This window comes from Hyperolius riggenbachi, chromosome 8, assembly GCF_040937935.1.
Source record: "Hyperolius riggenbachi isolate aHypRig1 chromosome 8, aHypRig1.pri, whole genome shotgun sequence".
Taxonomy (NCBI): Eukaryota; Metazoa; Chordata; class Amphibia; order Anura; family Hyperoliidae; genus Hyperolius; species Hyperolius riggenbachi.
In genome coordinates, this window is record NC_090653.1 from 281,095,488 (window position 1) to 281,115,016 (window position 19,529).

Here is a 19,529-nt window from a genome sequence, read left to right on the forward strand (position 1 = left end):
CGCCCAGAGTAGGTAGCCAGGGGTATATGTGCCCAGAGTAGGTAGCCAGGGGTATATGTGCCCAGAGTAGGTAGCCAGGGGTATATGCCCAGTATATGTAGTTAGGGGTATATGTGCCCAATATATGTAGGCAGGGGTATATGTGCCCAGAGTAGGTAGCCAGGGGTATATGTGCCCAGAGTAGGTAGCCAGGGGTATATGTGCCCAGAGTAGGTAGCCAGGGGTATATGCCCAGTATATGTAGTTAGTGGTATATGTGCCCAATATATGTAGGCAGGGGTATATGTGCCCAGAGTAGGTAGCCAGGTCAGGTGTCCCCCTCCCCAGCAGGAGGGGAGCAGCGCAGAGAAGAGGAAGAGCTGCTCTCCCTCCCTCGCTCTCCCCTCCAATGTCCGGGTGGGTGTCTGGCAGCGGCGGGCGGAACTTACCTCCGTCTCGTCGCATCGCCGGATGGATCTGCCACTACTCTGGTCTGGTCCAGACCAGAGCAGCGGCTGCGCACCCGAACTTCCAGCCGGTGCTGGAGCGAGATGGAGGTGAGTTCCGCCCGCCGCTGCCAGCCACCCGGACATTGGAGGGGACAGCGAGGGAGGGAGAGAGCACCTAAGGTGAGGGAAGGAGGGGGGAGATGGCCCCCCTTCCCCACCGTCCGCACAGCTCTCCCTCTTCTCTGCGCTGCTCCCCTCACCCCCCGCTAAAAAAAAACAAAAAACCCTCAGCTCTGCCAGGCGGAGGGCGCCCTTGGGACCAGGCGCCCCGGGGCACTTGTCCTACCCCGACCCCACCTAGCTCCGCGCCTTTATATTAAAACTATAAGGTATGAAATTGGAGAAATAGTATATTTTTTTTTCCTTGTTTTCCATTTTAAATGCATAGAAAATAAAGTAATTACTAAAAACAAATAACCCCAAAAAGCCCAATTGGTGGTGAAAAAACAAGATATAGAACATTTCATTGTGATTAGTAGTGATTAAGCTATTGGCAAATGAAAGGGATGAGCACTGAAAGGTGAAAATCGCTCTTGTCCGTTAGGGGAAAACCCCCCCTGGGGTGAAGTGGTTAAAAGGAAATAGAGATGGCAGCCTCCATATTCTTCTCACTTCAGTTGTCCTTTAACACAGTCTCAGAGGCCAAATGAAGGCCCCTAGCGTCCAACACTCTCAGTCATGTCCCCAAAAAAAAATTGCTGCCCATTGGAGGTGTCCCTCTCTGCAGCCCTACCAGCTCATCAGAACCACAGAGATGGAAGAGACAACATAGAATGGTGACAATATACTCAGTATATATACAAGGGCTATACAAAATGTGGTGATTCAAGCTTATAACAGTGTCCTTATTGGGTGCCTGATTGTGACATCTACAGCTTATAGTGGTGTGACACCCAGCATTTCCTCAATATCGTAAAATATTATTTACAGCATAAATTCTACTACCACAATAAAAATTGCAGCAGAACAGCAGTCACATAGTCAAACACAAAGCACTTTGGTCTTCAGTGGAAAGTTCCTTGCTTCAGTGGGCAGCTTCTGGCCACATCCGAAGAGGTGATAACATTATCTTTTGTTTACATTCCTTTGTCAGATACATTTAGTAAACATTAGCAGTTTGCCTAAACTGAGCTGAGAAGCATAAAGAGCTGAGAAGTGATAACTGGATAGATTTTAATATATAAATGCAGCAGCTATGCAATAAAATGCAATGGCAGCTTTCAGAGCAGATAAACTGTACTTTGGGGATTTGTAATTTGTGAACAGACAATATGACCTGTACACAAAAGCAAATATAACTGTATGGGTAATGAAGAGTAGGAAAACACATTTTCATTGAAAGTTATGTCAGAATTGTATCCCATTTTAAGTGGCTCTGCTAGGCATCAGGAAACCGCCATCACTGTCACAAGAAGTCATGCAGCAGACCTATGGGTGACATATACGAGGCATGCACACTACACACAAGTGGCAGGGGAAGGTGGTGGAGGGTGGGGGGGATTATGATGCATACCTGGTGGGCGGGTTGGAGGCTCTGCAGAATCCACATCAGGAGGCCAGAAAAGAGAACAGCACAAGAAATGCGTTATTTTAACGTAATATCACATCACAAATATCAGCGCCATGCAAGGTACATTATTGCATTTAGTTTGGGAATGTCCGATAATTGCGAGTTTTTGGGGCAAAGTTTTGGAGTGTATTAATGAGATTATTGATGCTAGTGTTATTTGGGATCCTACCACAGTGCTACTACATGATATATCGAAGTCTATAAGATTGTTGTTTCCACAATTATTGATTGCGGCTAAAAGTTTGATTCCAGCTAGGTGGAGATTTCAGGATCCTTCAACCCTTTACTGCTTGCCGACCGCATCATGCCGATGGGCGTGGCCGCGGCGGCAGCCCCAGGACCGCCTGACGCCGATCGGCGTATAGTCCTTGGGGCTCATTTTGCAGGAGATCGCGTGCGCTGATGTGCACGCATCTCCGCTTAGATGGCTCCGCTCCGCCTTCAGCCTCCCAGCAGTGATCGCCGCTCGGAGACTGTTAGATGGCGAAACCGCCGTCTAATATACCTGTACAGCTCAGCGATCTAAGGCAGCGCTGTACTGGGGACACAGAAGCGATCAGTGGTGATAGGCTGAAGCCTATCACAGCCGATCGCAGTGATAGGCTGGCGGGGGAGGGAAGGGCGGGACTGGGAGAAAAAAAAAGCACATTTATTAGAAAAAGAAAAATATTTGACACAAAAAAAAATTAAACACTGGGAGAGCGATCAGACCCCGCCAACAGAGAGCTCTGTTGGTGGAGAGAAAAAGGGTGGGGGAGGGGGGGGAGAATCACTTGTGTGCTGAGTTGTGCGGCCCTGCAGCGAGGCCTTAAAGCTGCAATGGCCTATTTTACAAAAAATTGCCTGGTCTTTAGGGGGGTTTAACACTGTGGTCCTCAAGAGGTTAAGGATTGGGTGGGAAAAGTTAAAGGGGCACTACAGCGAAAAACTGTAAAATTTAAAATATGTACAAACATATACAAATAAGAAGTACATTTTTTCCAGAGTAAAATGAGCCATAAATAACTTTTTTCCTATGTTGCTGTCACTGTCTTACAGAAGCGACAGGTTTTGGACTAGTCCATCTCTTTATAGGGGATTCTCAGGGATATATTTATTTTCAAAAGCACTTAGTGAATGGCAGTTGCTCTGTCCAACTGCCAAAGTAATGTACAGCGAGCAGGGAAGCTGGCCAGCATCATTGTTTAAATCCTTTTTAGGGAATATCTTTATTAAGAATAAAAGCCTTGCTAAGAACCCCCTATGAAGAGATGGACTAGCCCAAAACCTGTCACTTCTGTCAGATTTCTACTCCCTACTGCAAGTGACAGCAACATAGGAGAAAAGTAATTTATGGCTCATTTTACTCTGGAAGAAACGTACTTCTTATTTGTATGTGTTTGCACATATTTTAAATTTTACAGTTTTTCACAGCAGTGCCCCTTCAGCAGGATAGATTGGAGATGTTTAATGATAAATGGGATAGATGGTTTATGTTTCAGATATCATCTGAATATGAGATTTTGATGAAGGTTTAGGGGAGGCGTCTCTTTTGGAAAAATTTGGAACTGTGACTGGTGGGATGATTGTTCAGTTTTGTGGAGGAGTTCAATGTTTTGGTTTTTTTTTGATGATTGGAGGGGGAGGAGTGGTGAGGGTGTTTTTGTTTGATTAATTATTTAGATTTTTTTTTGTTAATAGGGATTGTGGTAGAAAATGGAGAAAAGGGCGCTTCATGGTATTATTGATGGTGGTGTTTTTGTATGCAATTGTATGCAATTACTTTTCTTCCAATAAACTAAATTATATGAAAAGAAATATCAGCGCCATCAACTGAAAAGACGAACAAATATACTGCAATGCAACATACTATATAGATGATAGATATTTATTGCAAGCCCTCTGAGGAAGCAGCACTGAGGCAGCGAAACGCACGTCGGACATGTTTTTACTGATGTCATTTACAGGAAGACATTCTGATGACAGTGTTCTCCTCAGGCTCTTTTAGCCGGGTGCTCCCCCCGGCTAGTTTTGGTGACCACCCGGCTGTCATCGGCTCACCTCCTCCTATGCAGTGAGCAGAGTTGCGCACAGAAGCACTGGCCCTGCATTCTCATCTCGCCCCACCTGGCTACTTTTTCATGCCACCCGGCTGTCATCGGCTCACCTCCTCCTATGCTGTGAGCAGAGTTGCGCACAGAAGCACCGGCCCTGCATTCTCATCTCGCCCCACCCAGCTACTTTTTCATGCCACCCGGCTGGAAAAAATTTCTGGGGAGAACACTGTGATGATATGTGTTGTGTCATTTTAATAAGATGTGCAATGCTATCACACAGAACAAGGAACACATACACTTGTTTTGCCGCGTACGGTAAAGCGCGCACCACCCCACTGGTCATTGTATCAATGGCTGCATTCCGTTTGCAATTTTTTAACTGCTGTACGCATTTTTTTTAAAAAAGATTGGACAGCCTTCTGCATTTTTCCGCACATCGCGTTCGTTTCTGAACTGAAGAAGCCTAAGCAAAGGAAAAAACGCACAAGGAAAACATTGTCGTCGCAGAGCGCTAAAAATAAAACAACCGTGGCAAAATAGCATGAAATGGATGGATACTTGCTGTCTTCTGTGGATGGGGATACTGCCATTAAATTAAGGTCACTGGACAAAAAGTGTTCTGCATGCAACAAAATGCCTCCCCTACGTTGTCCCTCATATTAGTCACTTTTGGCACACTGTTGCAATCATTTCACCTGAAGAAGCAGGTAGCCCCGGCAAAACGTGTTGTCCAATTTTTCTACGTAGAATAAACTTTCCAGTCTAACTAAGATCGGCTGATGATCCTACAGAGAGGATAAGCCTTCCAATACTTTTTCTCTTAAAAGTTTTTAAGTTGTTTTATCTCTCTGGGTGCCTCCAACTGCCCCCCCCCCCCCCCCACACACACACACACACACACACTAACAACGCAACATAAACCATGACATCCCTCCACTGTCCTCCCAGACATGAACAGGTTAATGACAACACAGATCTTTTAGAATATCCCTCCACGTTAGTGTCACATATTTTGGATTCTGCAGAATACGTGTGATTGGTGGGACGGGATGGTGAGGCCGGAGGAGAAGGAGGGGACCCCGGAGCCTGCATTGACAATTACTGGGGAGGACGTTGTACTTTGCGATATTTGGTATATGCTGAAAGCATGTGATTATATAAGAGGCCTCCGGGGTCCTCCTGCTCCCGCTGCTCCCATTCACAAAGAAGCCAAGCATGAGCCGTGCCCAGCAGACAGGCCCTGGCAGCAAGAAACACAACTTTTATTATAATATTTATAAGAGTAAATATTTCATGACGCTGCCAGAATCACAAAGAGATGCACACATTTCCCAGAGACAGAAAACATAATGTATATGAATAATGGATGTGTGTATGAAGACAGCTCCAGAGACGGGCCTGCTCTCTACAGACAGGTCCTCATGCAGGACCTGATCTCTGCAAGAAAGTCTTCATGCTGGGCCTGCAGGTGTGCTGTGTCCACTCTCTGCAGACAGGTCCTCATACTGCTCCCACTCTCTGCAGACAGGTCCTCATACTGCTCCAATCTCTGTAGACAGGTCCTCATACTGCTCCCACTCTCTACAGACAGGTCCTCATGCGGGACCTGATCTCTGCAAGAAAGTCTTCATGCTGGGCCTGCAGGTGTGCTGTGTCCACTCTCTGCAGACAGGTCCTCATACTGCTCCCACTCTCTGCAGACAGGTCCTCATACTGCTCCCACTCTCTGCAGACAGGTCCTCATACTGCTCCCACTCTCTGCAGACAGGTCCTCACGTGGGACCTGATCTGCACAAGAAGGTGCTCATGCTGGGCCTGCAGGTGCACTGTGTCCACTCTCTGCAGACAGGTCCTCATACTGCACCCACTCTCTGCAGACAGGTTCTCAAACTGCCCACAATCTCTGCAGACTGGTCCTCAAACTGCCCCCAATCTCTGCAGACAGGTCCTCATACTGCCCCCAATCTCTGTAGACAGATTATCATGCTGCACCCACTCTCTGTAGACAGGTCCTCATATTGCCCCCAATCTCTACAGATAGGTCCTCATACTACACCCAGTCGGTGCAAACAGGTTCTTATACTACACCCAATCACTGCAGACAGGTCCTCATACTGCACCCATTCTCTGTAGACAGGTCCTCATGCTGCACCCACTCTCTCAGACAGGTCTTCATCCTACACCCACTCTCTGCAGACAGGTCCTCATACTGCACCCCCTCTCTGTAGACAGGTCTTTATTCCGCCCCCAATCTCTGCAGACAGATCCTCATACTGTACCCACTCTCTGTAGACAGGTCCTCATACTGCCCCCAATCTCTACAGATAGGTCCTCATACTGCACCCATCCTCTGCAGACAGGTCCTCATACTGCACCAAATATCTGCAGACAGGTCCTCATACTGCCCCCAATCTCTGTAGACAGGTCCTCATACTGCACCCAGCCTCTGTACACAGGTCCTCACACTGCACCCATTCTCTGTAGACAGGTCATCATACTGCACCCAGTCTCTGTACACAGGTCCTCATACTGCACCCACTCTCTGTAGACAGGTCCTCATAATGCATCCAGTCTCAGTACACAGGTCCTTATACTGCACCCATTCTCTGTAGACAGGTCCTCATACTGCACCCAGTCTCTGTACACAGGTCCTCATACTGCACCCAGTCTCTGTACACAGGTCCTCATACTGCACCCACTCTCTGTACACAGGTCCTCATACTGCACCCAGTCTCTGTACACAGGTCCTCATACTGCACCCAGTCTCTGTAGACTGGTCCTCATACTGCACCCAGTCTCTGTACACAGGTCCTCATACTGCACCCAGTCTCTGTACACAGGTCCTCATACTGCACCCATCCTCTGTAGACAGGTCCTCATACTGCACCCAGTCTCTGTACACAGGTCCTCATACTGCACCCAGTCTCTGTACACAGGTCCTCATACTGCACCCAGTCTCTGTACACAGGTCCTCATACTGCACCCAGTCTCTGTACACAGGTCCTCGTACTGCACCCATCCTCTGTAGACAGGTCCTCATACTGCACCCAGTCTCTGTACACAGGTCCTCATACTGCACCCAGTCTCTGTACACAGGTCCTCATACTGCACCCAGTCTCTGTAGACTGGTCCTCATACTGCACCCAGTCTCTGTACACAGGTCCTCATACTGCACCCAGTCTCTGTAGACTGGTCCTCATACTGCTCACATTCTCTGTAGACAGGTCCTCATACTGCACCCATCCTCTGTATACAGCAGGTCCACACAACTGACCCACATGATGCTGGGCCTACTCACTGCAGGTCCTCACACTGGCGTACATTTATAAAGGGTGCCACGGTAATTTGGGTGCCGGGGAAACCGCTAGTAGAATATCAGTAAAATCATCAATATTCTACTCTTGGGCATTGGGTAATACGATAGCAGACTGGCGGTGATCTTGTGCCAATATCTTCCTAGTTTGTCACTAAACCTAACCCTATTCTCACTTGAACCTTCCCTCTAACAATGGCTAATCCTAACCGACCCCACCAAAGGGTGTGAAAAATGGTTGTGGCCCCGCGACCGAAGAAAGCTGCAGCGAAAAACGGGCGTGGCCATGACATGAAGTGGGTGGAGCCAACTGCATGATGCCATCATGTCAATACGGTATGCGTTTTTCAATGCGTTTTAAAAACACTCAACAAGTTCATTCTTTCTGCATACTGTATGCAGAATGCAATGCTTTCCAATGGTGAAAAAAAGAAAGAAACGCATGTGTTTTTTTACCAAATAAGATAAAAACTAATTTAAAAATGATTTTTTTATAACATGTTAAATATGTATAAAAAAGCAAACAGAAACGCATAAAAAACGCACATGAAAGAACACAAACACAGGAGAAAACACAAAAAAACGCACATAGCAGAAAACTGATGGACAAGAGTGATCCTGGCCTAGCCTAGGCAGGGCTCATACTTGTCTTTCAGTTTTCTGTGTGCGTTTTCAGACTGCTGCATTGCTCTCAGTTGTTTTTCTGCATGTAAAAAAATGCATTCAAATGTAAACTAACCCATTGATGGACATGGTTCTCAGTTCGTCTATGCAGAAAACACATAGAAGTGTGACCCCTGCCTAAGAATTCCCCATGAGGAGATGGACTAGTCCAAAATGTGTCAGAGCTATCAGATTTTTATTTTGCTTTGTAAGTGGCAGCAACATAGGAGAAAAGTCATTTATGGTGAATTTCAGTCTGGGAGACATTAACTTCTGATAAGTATGTGTACACATGTATTTTAAAGAGACACTGAAGCGAAAAAAAAAAGATGATATTATGATTTGTATGTGTAGTACAGCTAAGAAATAAAACATTAAGATCAGATACATCAGTCTAATTGTTTCCAGTAGAGGAAGAGTTAAGAAACTCCAGTTGTTATCTCTATGCAAACAAGCCATTAACTCTCCGACTAGTCTTTTAGTCGTGGAGAGGGCTGTTATCTGACTTTTATTATCTCAACTGTAAGTGAACTGTTTGCTTTTTCTCTGCTAGAGGAGAGGTCATTACTTCACAGACTGCTCTGAAAGACTCATTTTGAATGCTGAGTGTTGTGTAATGTGCACATATTATAGAATGATGCAATGTTAGAAAAAACACTATATACCTGAAAATAAAAGTATGAGAATATTTTCTTTGCTGCTAATCTTCTAGTAATTATTCATAGTACACAACCAATTCATTATATCATATATTTTTTCCGCTTCAGTGTCTCTTTAAATGTTACTGTTTTTCTCAATAGTAGAAAACCCAAACTGAAAATTAAAAGTCAATATAAATCGACAAACGTTATACTTCCCTCCCGTGTAGTCTACTCATCGATCTCTTTCCTCCTCCTGTTGTGATCAAGGGAATTCTCCATTATCCATTTTGAAAATGGCCATTACCCCATAACAGCTTCCTGGTCAGCACACTGTTAAACTGTAATGTCACCCATGTGAGCCATAGGGAAACATGGACATTACCTTGCTCATCAGTTGCCCTTTCAGTTATTACTAACAGCAACTGATATACATTTCAGTTCTGACAAAATATTGTCAGAACTGGAAGGAATTGTTGTCAGAAGAAAATGGTGAGCTTCTGAGAGGAACTGATGGGAAAGTAACTATGTAATATTCATTTGCAGGTGCATCTTGGCCTCAATTCTGGTAGGGTTATCAAACAAATTACTTCATGTGAGGTAATTTACCTCATGAGGTAATGAATGACATTTAACAATTCTGGTAGATTTTATTCTTGTTTTACCTCAAGGTAAATTATAAGGGAATTCATGAGGTAATTTACCAAAAATAGCTATTCCCATGGAAATTAGGGAGCATGTTAGCACATCATTTACCGATCAGTGTAAGACCTGCCTGTACCTGGAAGTAAAGTCAATTTGTACGCATTTTGCAGTTTTTAGTGGAGTTCCTATTGCTGTTTAGTGTCGTTCTCATTCAGGCTGTATAATAGAAAAGAATAGTAGAAATAAAACTCCAAATATTTACTGGATTTTTTTTTATAAGGGATGCCTATAAATATACTTTTCATAGGTTGCTACATAATCAAATACACCTCCCCCCTCAAAAAAAAACATCTTCCAAACACTATCCTAACTCATGGAAGACAATTAAAGACTACTTTTATTTATTTACTGCATGCTTACCGCTAAAATACCTCATATTTTACCTCACTTTATGCATTTATCTCATGTTTTACCTCATGTTCGGAAATGGAGAAAAATCTTTCAGAATTGCTAAAAAAAAAAGACGAAAATACCTCATGAGGTATTTTACCTACAAAAAAATATTTACCTCACATCGCTACCAGAATTGAGGACAAAAATGTGTTTATTTTAAATAATTTTACTCAGTTCGGGTTCCCTTTAAGGAATTCTCATCTGCCTACAGATTGGTGACATTAAATCCCTAAAAAGAAAAGTTATTCCGCAAGGAGGATCTATATTTACCGGGATTTTATAGCGAGAAGTCATGCATGAGATGCCTGCGCCAGCTGCTGAAACGCCGTGCTGAATTATTCAGGTATAGTGGGTTTGATAATGTATGCATGATTTTGCACGTCGCTGGGAATGCTGTGCATAATTCTTGCACATAAATGAATGCAAGGGTTTGCTCATATATACGTGAAAGCTCAGATGATAGCCCCCCCACCCAGACTGCTTCTACCACTACCACACAGCTGTGACTGCCCTGATCCAAGCTGGCTGATCGCTTCTGGTCTCCCCACTAAGGGGCCCACTCACACTAGGGCGATTCCCGCTAATCGCCAAAGCGCTAGCGTTTTTTCAAAACCACTAGTGCTATTGTATCCTATGGCTGTGTTCTCACTGCCATGATTGGCGCCGAACGTGGGAGTTTTGCGATTAGTGCGTATCGCAAACGCGCCACCTGCAGCATTTTTTGACGATTCTGGAACGATCGCGATTAGCATTCATAGAAGCGCAAAATCGCGATCGCTCCAAGAATGCGTGTTTGTCCAGTGATTTATAATGCAGAAAAACCACCCGCGCAAAAAGCTAGCGCTAATCGCTAGAATGTTGCAATTTTAAGTGTGAATAAGCCCTAAGGGTGGGGGTTGGGGGGGTAACTAAAAAAACTCTCAGTAAGTTAGGATTTATATGTTAGAAAGCTGAATACAAAATCTGGTCTTACTGCGCCCCCTGCTGTCCACATAGCAAAATGATCGTCAAATTAGAACCTGAAAGGACACCTGAATTGAAGGACTTGGAGGTGGTCATATTTATTTATTTTTAAACAATACCAGTTGCCTGGCAGCCCTGCTGATCTCTGTGGCTGCAGCAGTGTCTGAATCACGCACACCTGGAACAAGCATGCAGCAAATCCAGTCTGATTTTTATCAGGAATACCTGGGCAGCAGTGTGGCGTAGTGGTTAGGGCTCTCGCCTTGCGGTGCGGGTCCCCAGTTTGTATCCCAGCCAAAGCACTATCTGCATGAAGTTTGTATGTTCTTCCCTCTGTCTGTGTGGGTTTCCTTTGGGCACTCTGGTTTCCTCCCACATCCCCAAAACATATAGATAAGTTAATTGGCTTCCCCCTAAATTGCCCCTAGACTACAATACATGCACTACACGAGACATACATAGACATCTGACTATGGCAGAGATTAGATAGTGAGCCCTTCTGAGGGACAGTTAGTGACAAGGCTATGTACTCTGTACAGCGCTGCTGAAGATGTCGCCACTATATACTGTAAATACTAAATAATAATAATCTGCATGCTAGTTCAGGATCTATGGCTAAAAGGATTGGAGGCAGAGGGGCAGCAGGGCAATTTGTATTGTTTAATAGGAAATAAATATGGCAGCCTCCATTCCCCTCACACTATATATATATATATATATATATATATATATATATATACACACATATATATATATATATATATATATATATATATATATTATAACGCAGGTTACCGCACGGCAATGTTAACCTTATGCGAATTTCACAGTGCGACGTTAAAGTTGCATTGTAAATGTTGTGTTTATTGTAACACACTGCTGCAGTGCGTTACCTCTAAACGCAGACGTTCACAGATACAGGGAAGCATACTTTCATTGCCTGTATGCTCCACTCTACTGTATTCTACTGTATACTCTAATCTACTGTATACGACGGTAATGCAGCGTTAATGTGCGTTGCGACTTTCTTGGTGCATTGCGTTGTAATTTGGCCATGCGACTTTTACATTGCATCATAACGCAACATCCTACTGTGAATATATATATATATATATATATATATATATATATATATATATATATATATATATATAGCAGCGCATATTAACACTTAAAGTGGCTAAAAGATTATTTACAGCATATAATATACTGCCACAAAAAAATTGTAGCAAAACAACATTCAGACAGTTAAACACAGGACATGCTTTTTCGATAGAATGCTCCTTGCAGTATAATTGGCATCCCAAGAGGTGATAACATTTGTTATAATTTAAGTAGGCCTCAGTTATTTGGACTGAGTAAAGGCTCATACACACATCAGACCATAGTCTTTGGAAAATGAAAGATCACAGACCAATCTTACCACCCTTCATGTAGTATAAGAGCCATACTCTACACAGTCTTTTCTATGGAGCTAAACTCCACATCAGGAAAAAATCTTTGCAAGATGCTGCACACAGATGCTGTACAGACACAAAAGATCAGTATCTGCAAAAGATCTGTTCCTGCCAAAAATCCATTCCTGCAAATTGCAATGATAGTCTATGAGATCTGCAGATCATCATACACACATGATTTAACTGGCATTCATCTGCAGATCTGCAGATCTGAAAATCCATCCTGGTGGATCTGATCTGCAGATGAATGTCAGTTAAATCATGTGTGTATGATGATCTGCAGATCTCATAGACTATCATTGCAATTTGCAGGAATGGATTTTTGGCAGGAAAAGATCTTTTGCAGGTACTGATCTTTTGTGTCTGTACAGCATCTGTGTGTGCAGCATCTTGCAAAGATTTTTTCCTGATGTGGAGTTTAGCTCCATAGAAAAGACTGTGTAGAGTATGGCTCTTATACTACATGAAGGGTGGTAAGATTGGTCTGTGATCTTTCATTTTCCAAAGACTATAGTCTGATGTGTGTATGTGGCCTTAGTCAAAAAGGCTTGATGAGCAGACCTGCCCTTTAAGGGGATTTTCTCTGAAGAGAGAAAATCTGCAGTTCTGTCAGCAGAACTAGAACATACCAGGAAGCTGTTCTATGGACAAGGCCGCAGGTCTCCCTGACCTGGGCATGGAACAATAAACATCAGCCATGTTTTGTAAATATCCACATTCCTGCATGTATGTCAAATGTCTCATTGATTATTAATCGAGTAGGTGTGTATGATGACACCACGAGTGGGTCCACCAATAGTCTGATTTAGGGGATGGTGAAGATGATGTCATATTTAACTCTTTCCTAGTCGGTATTAAAACCGAGGGGGGCGATCAGAGCTCATTCTGCTTCTTACTTTCGCACTAGCTCGCAAGGCTGACTGGGACCTCTAAGTATTTTCATTCTATATGTAATCTGATATAATGTATGCTGTACATAGGTAGTCTAGATGTAACATAGAGTAGATACAAGAAGACCTGGGTACCTTCAGCAGGAAGGTACTCACGCAGCTGTAACGCAACATGGAAATCTGCTTTGCCAGGATATGATGAACTGTAGTTATCTGTATTTCTGTTTCTGGAATAAATAACGTTAACGTAAACCTTGAAGAAGCCTGAGAAAGTCTATCTCCTGCTTGCTGTGTGGAGAGTCAAGTGATCTCACAGTCTGTGAGACGCAACTGTAAGAAGTTAATGGTGTCGAAGCAAGGTGATATAGAACAGGTTCTAACAACATTATCTTTTGTTTACATTCCTCTGTTGCTACAATTAGTATACATTCCTGGCATTGCTGAAACTCCTAATATGTGTGCAGATCAGAGAGAGCTCAGAAGTGATCACAGGATACATTGTAATATATAAATACAGTAGCTATGCAATAAAATGCAATGGCAGCTTTCAGAGCAGATAAACTAATACCTTGGTAACTTTGGGTAATTTGCAGACAGACAATATTACTTGTGCACAAAAGCAAACATAACTGTATGGGTAATATACTGTAAAGTAGAAAAACACATTTTATTGAATATTACCGTATGTCCACTTAACGGACCACTGTTGCGAACATCTTAAAATGTAAAATATATGTAAACAGATACAAATAAGAAGTACATTTCTTCAAGAGCAAATGAGCCAGAATTTACTTTTCTCCTATGTTGCTGTCACTTACAGTAATGGAAAACAAATAATATAATAAAAATAATAATAAGCTGACACGTCGTTGCATTCCAGCGGATCTGGAGGTTTGGCAAGCTTGCTGGGACAACAATGGATTATTTGCATATTTCAGCAGTGATGTATTATGGGAGGCATCTTGCAGCTCACTCCAACCTGAATTATCGCAAATTCTTTCTGTTTTAAGAAAGCAAACTTTTGTTTTCCATAGCATTTTAGTAAGGGGGCTTTTAGGTCCATTATAGCCCCTCACACACTCCAACGAGTTCCGGTTCACCAGGAGCTTGCTGTGTACTCTGTATCACTTACAGTAAGAAGTAGAAATCTGACATTACTGACAGGTTTTGGCCTAGTCCATCTCTCCATAGGGGATTCTCAGCATGGCCTTTATTCTTTACAAAGACACTCCCTGAAAAATATTTATATAAAGATGCTGGCCAGCTTCCCTGCTATCTGCAGTTTTTTGGTGGTTGGACGGAACAACTGCCATTCACTAAGTGCTTTTGAAAATAAAGTAAAACCCTGAGGCCTCTTTCACAGTAGGACGTTGCGGTTTGATGCGATGTTAAAGTCGCAATGCAAATTACAACGCAGCGCCCAAAAAAGTTGCATTGCAACTTAATGCCTCGTTACGGTCGCATACAGTAGAGCATACAGGCAATAAAAAGTATCCTTCCAAGTCATTACTGAGCATGTGCAAACAGTCCACCGCAGCTAATAATGTGTATAACGCACTGCATGCAGCACTTTCACTTAACGTGCAGCGTTAGTCACCAAAGCAACGTCTGCACTGTGAGCGGGGCAATGATTTTCATTGCAGTGAGTTATTCTGCGCTAAATGTTGTTTTAACGTACGACTTTAATGTCGCACACTGTGAAAGAGGCCTGGGGAAAAAACTCATGAGGAGATGGGCTAATCCAAAACCTGTCGGTAATGTCAGATTTCTACTACCTACTGTAAGTGACAGCAACATAGGAGAAAAGTAATGTATGGCTCATTTTACTCTGGAAGAAACATGCTTCTTATCTGTATATGTTTACATGTATTTAAAATTTTAAGACGGAGGAGGTCGGTGGAAGCCTCGATAGGATCCAGAGGCTTCCCCCTCCCGAGGTAAGTACCCCCCCCCCCCTCCCCCAGGGGCACTTATTTATGTTACAGGCTTTCTTTAAGAGCTAAGAACCTTTGTTTTCCGTAGCATTTTAGTAAGGGGGCTTTTAGGACCATTGTAGCCTCTCACACACTCCTAGGAGTTGTGGTTCACCAGGAGCTTTGGATATCCTTTAAAGTGTGACTGCATTTGCCACATGCTTCTTTCAGACATCACTGCAGCCAAAGAGATCAGCAGGACAGCCAGGCAACTGGTATTGTTTAACAGGAAACAGATATGGCAGCCTCCCTTTCCCCTCTCACTTCGGCCTTGCTCACATTGCGTTCGTCTGGCGTGTCCGGCCGCGGTGGGCTTTTTTCCCCCTAGTTTTTTTTAAAGCGTTTTCCAGCGATTTTCTGCGTGTTCACTCGTTTTTGTAAGCGCTTTTGCAGAGCGCTTACGTCTTTTGATCTGGAACAAAATCCAGAAAAAATAAATACAATGTATTTTTTTTTAAAATGCTTACACAATCGCTTGCCTAAGCGATTTTGTGAGCGTTTTGCGTTTTTCCTTTACCTTCCATTGCGGCAAATCGCCTCAAAAATGGCCCAAGCACCGCTTTTCAAAGCAGATCGCAAACGAACCGCTCTGATATGAACTCTCTCATAGAGAATCATTGCACAAGCGCTTTCAGGGCGATTTTGAAAATCGCCCATGCTTAAAGGGAATCTGAAGTAAGAGGTATACGGAGGCTGCCATATTTATTTCCTTTTAATCAATACCAGTTGCCTGGCAGCCCTGCTGGTCTATTTCTCTGCAGTAGTACCTGAATAACACCAGAAACAAGCATGCAGCTAATCTTGTCAGATCTGACTTTAAAGTCTGAAACACCTGATCTGCTGCATGCTTGTTCAGGGGCTATGGCTAATAGTATTAGAGGCAGAGGATCAGCAGGGCTGCCAGGCAACCGGTATTGCTTAAAAGGAAATAAATATGGCAGCTCTGTATACCTCTCTCTTCAGTTCCCCTTTAAAATTTTACAAAAATGCCTATAATGTGAAGAAGGCCTCAAGGTGTCCTATAGGATGTCAATAACATTTTCAATCCACAAGGGGGCGCCTGTGTTACTCAGAATGAGAAGATTCCCTCCTCCCAGTCTGGTTAAACATCTTACAGTTATTATTGTAACTTCAATGGAAATGTGGGAGGCCTCAGTCCTCACTGTCAGGCTGCAATGTCACAATATTGTCATCTCCAGCCTCATCTGGAATCAGGGAAAATGATAGAGCAGAACAGATGGATTGCACAACATTTATATTCATTACATGTGGAAGAGGCCTGAAACTTCCCAGCGCTCGGCAAAACGAACACAATTACTTCGCAATCCTGCAAAACGTCGTCCCGTGACGTGATGCTAGCCACGCATGTTGCAATCTGATTGTACAATGTTGTGAAATCTCGCCATTCTCGTAGCGTGAGGATCTAGATCAGGGGTCTCAAACTCGCGGCCCGCGGGCCATTTGCGGCCCGCGATACAATATTTTGTGGCCCCAGGGCCCCAGAGCTTGTAGGGGCCCCCAGTGTCTACAAGAGGAAAAAAAAATTTTTCAAATCGGCCTTATAGTTTTTGAGAAAATGGATTTTAAAGTTGCAAAGGAAAAAAATACACATTTAAAAACCCGCCGACTTTAATGGTTAATAGCAAATCCACCTTAAATGCTAGAAACCCTAAATTTGCAGGATATGTTAAGGAGATCATTAGGAATAAGAGGAAAAAACAATTTTTCAAAAAGACCTTATAGTTTTTGAGAAAATCGATTTTAAAGTTTCGAAGGAAAATAGTATACTTTTAAATGCGGTAAATGTCACTTTTAGTAGCAAACCTAACGGTAGTGTAATTTTACATGTATCAAAAGAAAGAGCAATACATTTCCAGACAGGGTTTCCAGGGGGTCCATACGCAGCCGCAGCGCTTTGGCCAGGGATCGCTATACAGCCGCAATATGGCTGTATGAAGATTCCTGGCATTTTTTCCTATTTTCCCATTTTTATTTGTGAGTGTGGGAATTTTTTTTAAAAAAATTATGTGGGGTCCCCCCTCCTGAAACTTTTTAACCCCTTGTCCCCCATGCAGGCTGGGGTAGGTTTATTTTGCTCTGGGGCCCCATTGTTGCTTAAACTGGCCCTGCCTGCCGGCAAAAGCAAAAGAGACACGGAAGCAAACTATATTTGCCCATTTTACCTTATAGTTCGCTTCAGTGCTCCCAAGTAATCCGACGCATCCCCGCCGCTAAACAAGGGCTGCAGACCCCCAAATCCCCCGCGCAAACATCTACGACTGCGCTGAGGGGCAGAGCTTCCAGCTGTAGCTCTGCCCCTCCTGACGTCAATCACCGAATGGATCGCCGCCTCTCCCCCGCCCCTCTCTGTGAAGGAAGAGTGAGAGGGGCGGGCAGAGGCGGCGATCCGCCGCGATTGACGTCAGGAGGGGCAGAGCTGAAGCTGAAAGCTCTGCCCCTTCCAGGAAATGCCGGCGGATTGCCCCCCGGGGCGATTTGGGGGCTCTGCAGCCCTCGTTTTGCGGCGGGGACACGTGAACTCCCTTATGCGGCCCAACCTCATCCTGACTTTGCCTCCTGCGGCCCCCGGGTAAATTGAGTTTGAGACCCCTGATCTAGATAAACAGATACCTGACCTGATAATTCTACAAACAAATGCTGCAGTCAGCATTAAGGTGGCCACTACCCAGGGGCGTAACAATAGACCCTGCAAGGGATGCAGTTGCAGGGGGCCCAGAAGCCACAGGGGGGCCCATTCTGAGAGATTGACAACTAAGGACAAGGAGAGAAAAAAAATTCAGTTCTCTGCACAATTGACTGCATTTGCTCAGCCACCGATAACAAGGCATACAAAGTTTTGTAGACAAAGATTTGTAGACAGTCCCCCTGCAGTGTGCAGTGGGAGGGGGCCCCATCCAAAGTTTTGCTGGGGGGCCCAGTGATTTCTAGTTACGCCCCTGCCACTACCGATACGATCCTTCAGACAATCGATACTCTGATTCAATTACAATATTGATCGTTGTGGCCCACTAACAGAACTAAAGCTATCCAATTCGATCAGATTAACTAGTTGCTGCACCGTGTACAGTATATCTACGTCACGCTGGACTTTATCTGAGGTCCCAGGAACGTAGATATTCGTCTCCCATTGCTGTGCAAGCTCTCGCCGTCCGTTAGTGCACAGATCAGTGAATGGGATCACAGCTTACACTCACTAGAGTGACCAGACGTCCCGGGTTGCCCGGGACACGTCCCGGATTCGGGGTCCGCTGTTCCAGGCTGCATGAGGTCCCGGGAAACGTCCCGTTTTCAGCAGCGGGACGTCCCGGCCTCGGGACTCTGGCCACTCTATCTTCATGAACTGGCAGCGGCGTCTATAGACGCCGTGCCAGTTCATTGCCCGCAGCCCCGCTCCAGCGACACCGGCAGGGCTGCGGCAAGATGGCTGCCGAAGCCCTGTACTGGAGACTATTTGTGTCTCCAGTACAGGGCTTCGGGCGCCATCTTGCCGTAGCCCTGTCAGCGCGGGAGACAAGAGCAGGAGGAATGTGGTCCCGGGAGCAGCGCGCCAGAGGCCGGAGACTTCTGCCAGGTGAGTAAATGCTTTCTTTTCCAGGTGAAATGTGCTCCCATTGCGTTTATTTTCTGGTGAAATGTGCTCCCATTACGTTTCTTTTCTGGTGAAATGTTTGCCCGCATTGCGTTTATTTTCTGGTGAAATGTTTGCCCGCATTGCGTTAATTTCATGGTGAAATGTTTGCCCGCATTGCGTTTATTTTCTGGTGAAATGTTTGCCCGCATCGCATTTATTTTCTGGTGAAATGTTTGCCCGCATTGCGTTTATTTTCTGGTGAAATGTTTGCCCGCATTGCGTTTATTTTCTGGTGAAATGTTTGCCCGCATTGCGTTTATTTTCTGGTGAAATGTTTGCCCGCATTGCGTTTATTTTCTGGTGAAATGTTTGCCCGCATTGCATTTATTTTCTGGTGACATGTTTGCACGCATTGCATTTATTTTCTGGTGAAATGTTTGCCCGCATTGCGTTAATTTTCTGGTGAAATGTTTGCCCGCATTGCGTTAATTTTCTGCTGAAATGTTTGCCTGCATTGCGTTTATTTTCTGCTGAAATGTTTGCCCGCATTGCGTTTATTTTCTGGTGAAATGTTTGCCCGCATTGTGTTTATTTTCTGGTGAAGTGTTTGCCTGCATTGCGTTTATTTTCTGGTGAAATGTTTGCCCGCATTGCGTTTATTTTGTACTAAATGAAATCACTCGAGAAACAGAAAGCAGTTGTGTGGCACTTCCCACTCACAAGATGATAGATCTCAGCATGAATAATTTAATAATAACGGAAGGTGCACGCCTCTTTGCCTCTATGTAACGATGTGATTAGACCTTTCCTTCAGATATGTATGCGTAGCACACGTCTTGTGACAGGCA

The 19,529-nt window shown here is 44.2% G+C and overlaps 1 protein-coding gene across 6 annotated transcripts in view; it reads right to left on the minus strand.

The window, feature by feature from the left end:
• GARNL3 (GTPase activating Rap/RanGAP domain like 3) overlaps nt 1–19,529 on the minus strand; it is a 258,342-nt gene that overhangs the window by 190,254 nt on the left and 48,559 nt on the right. For 4 of the 6 annotated variants that reach the window (XM_068249009.1, XM_068249006.1, XM_068249008.1 and 1 more), the window contains exon 2: nt 2,002–2,022. The exons of the other annotated variants lie outside the window; for them this stretch is intronic. In XM_068249009.1, coding sequence (XP_068105110.1) covers nt 2,002–2,022 — 21 coding nt within the window. The remainder of the gene's footprint in view (nt 1–2,001; nt 2,023–19,529) is intronic. 6 annotated transcript variants of the gene reach the window in all.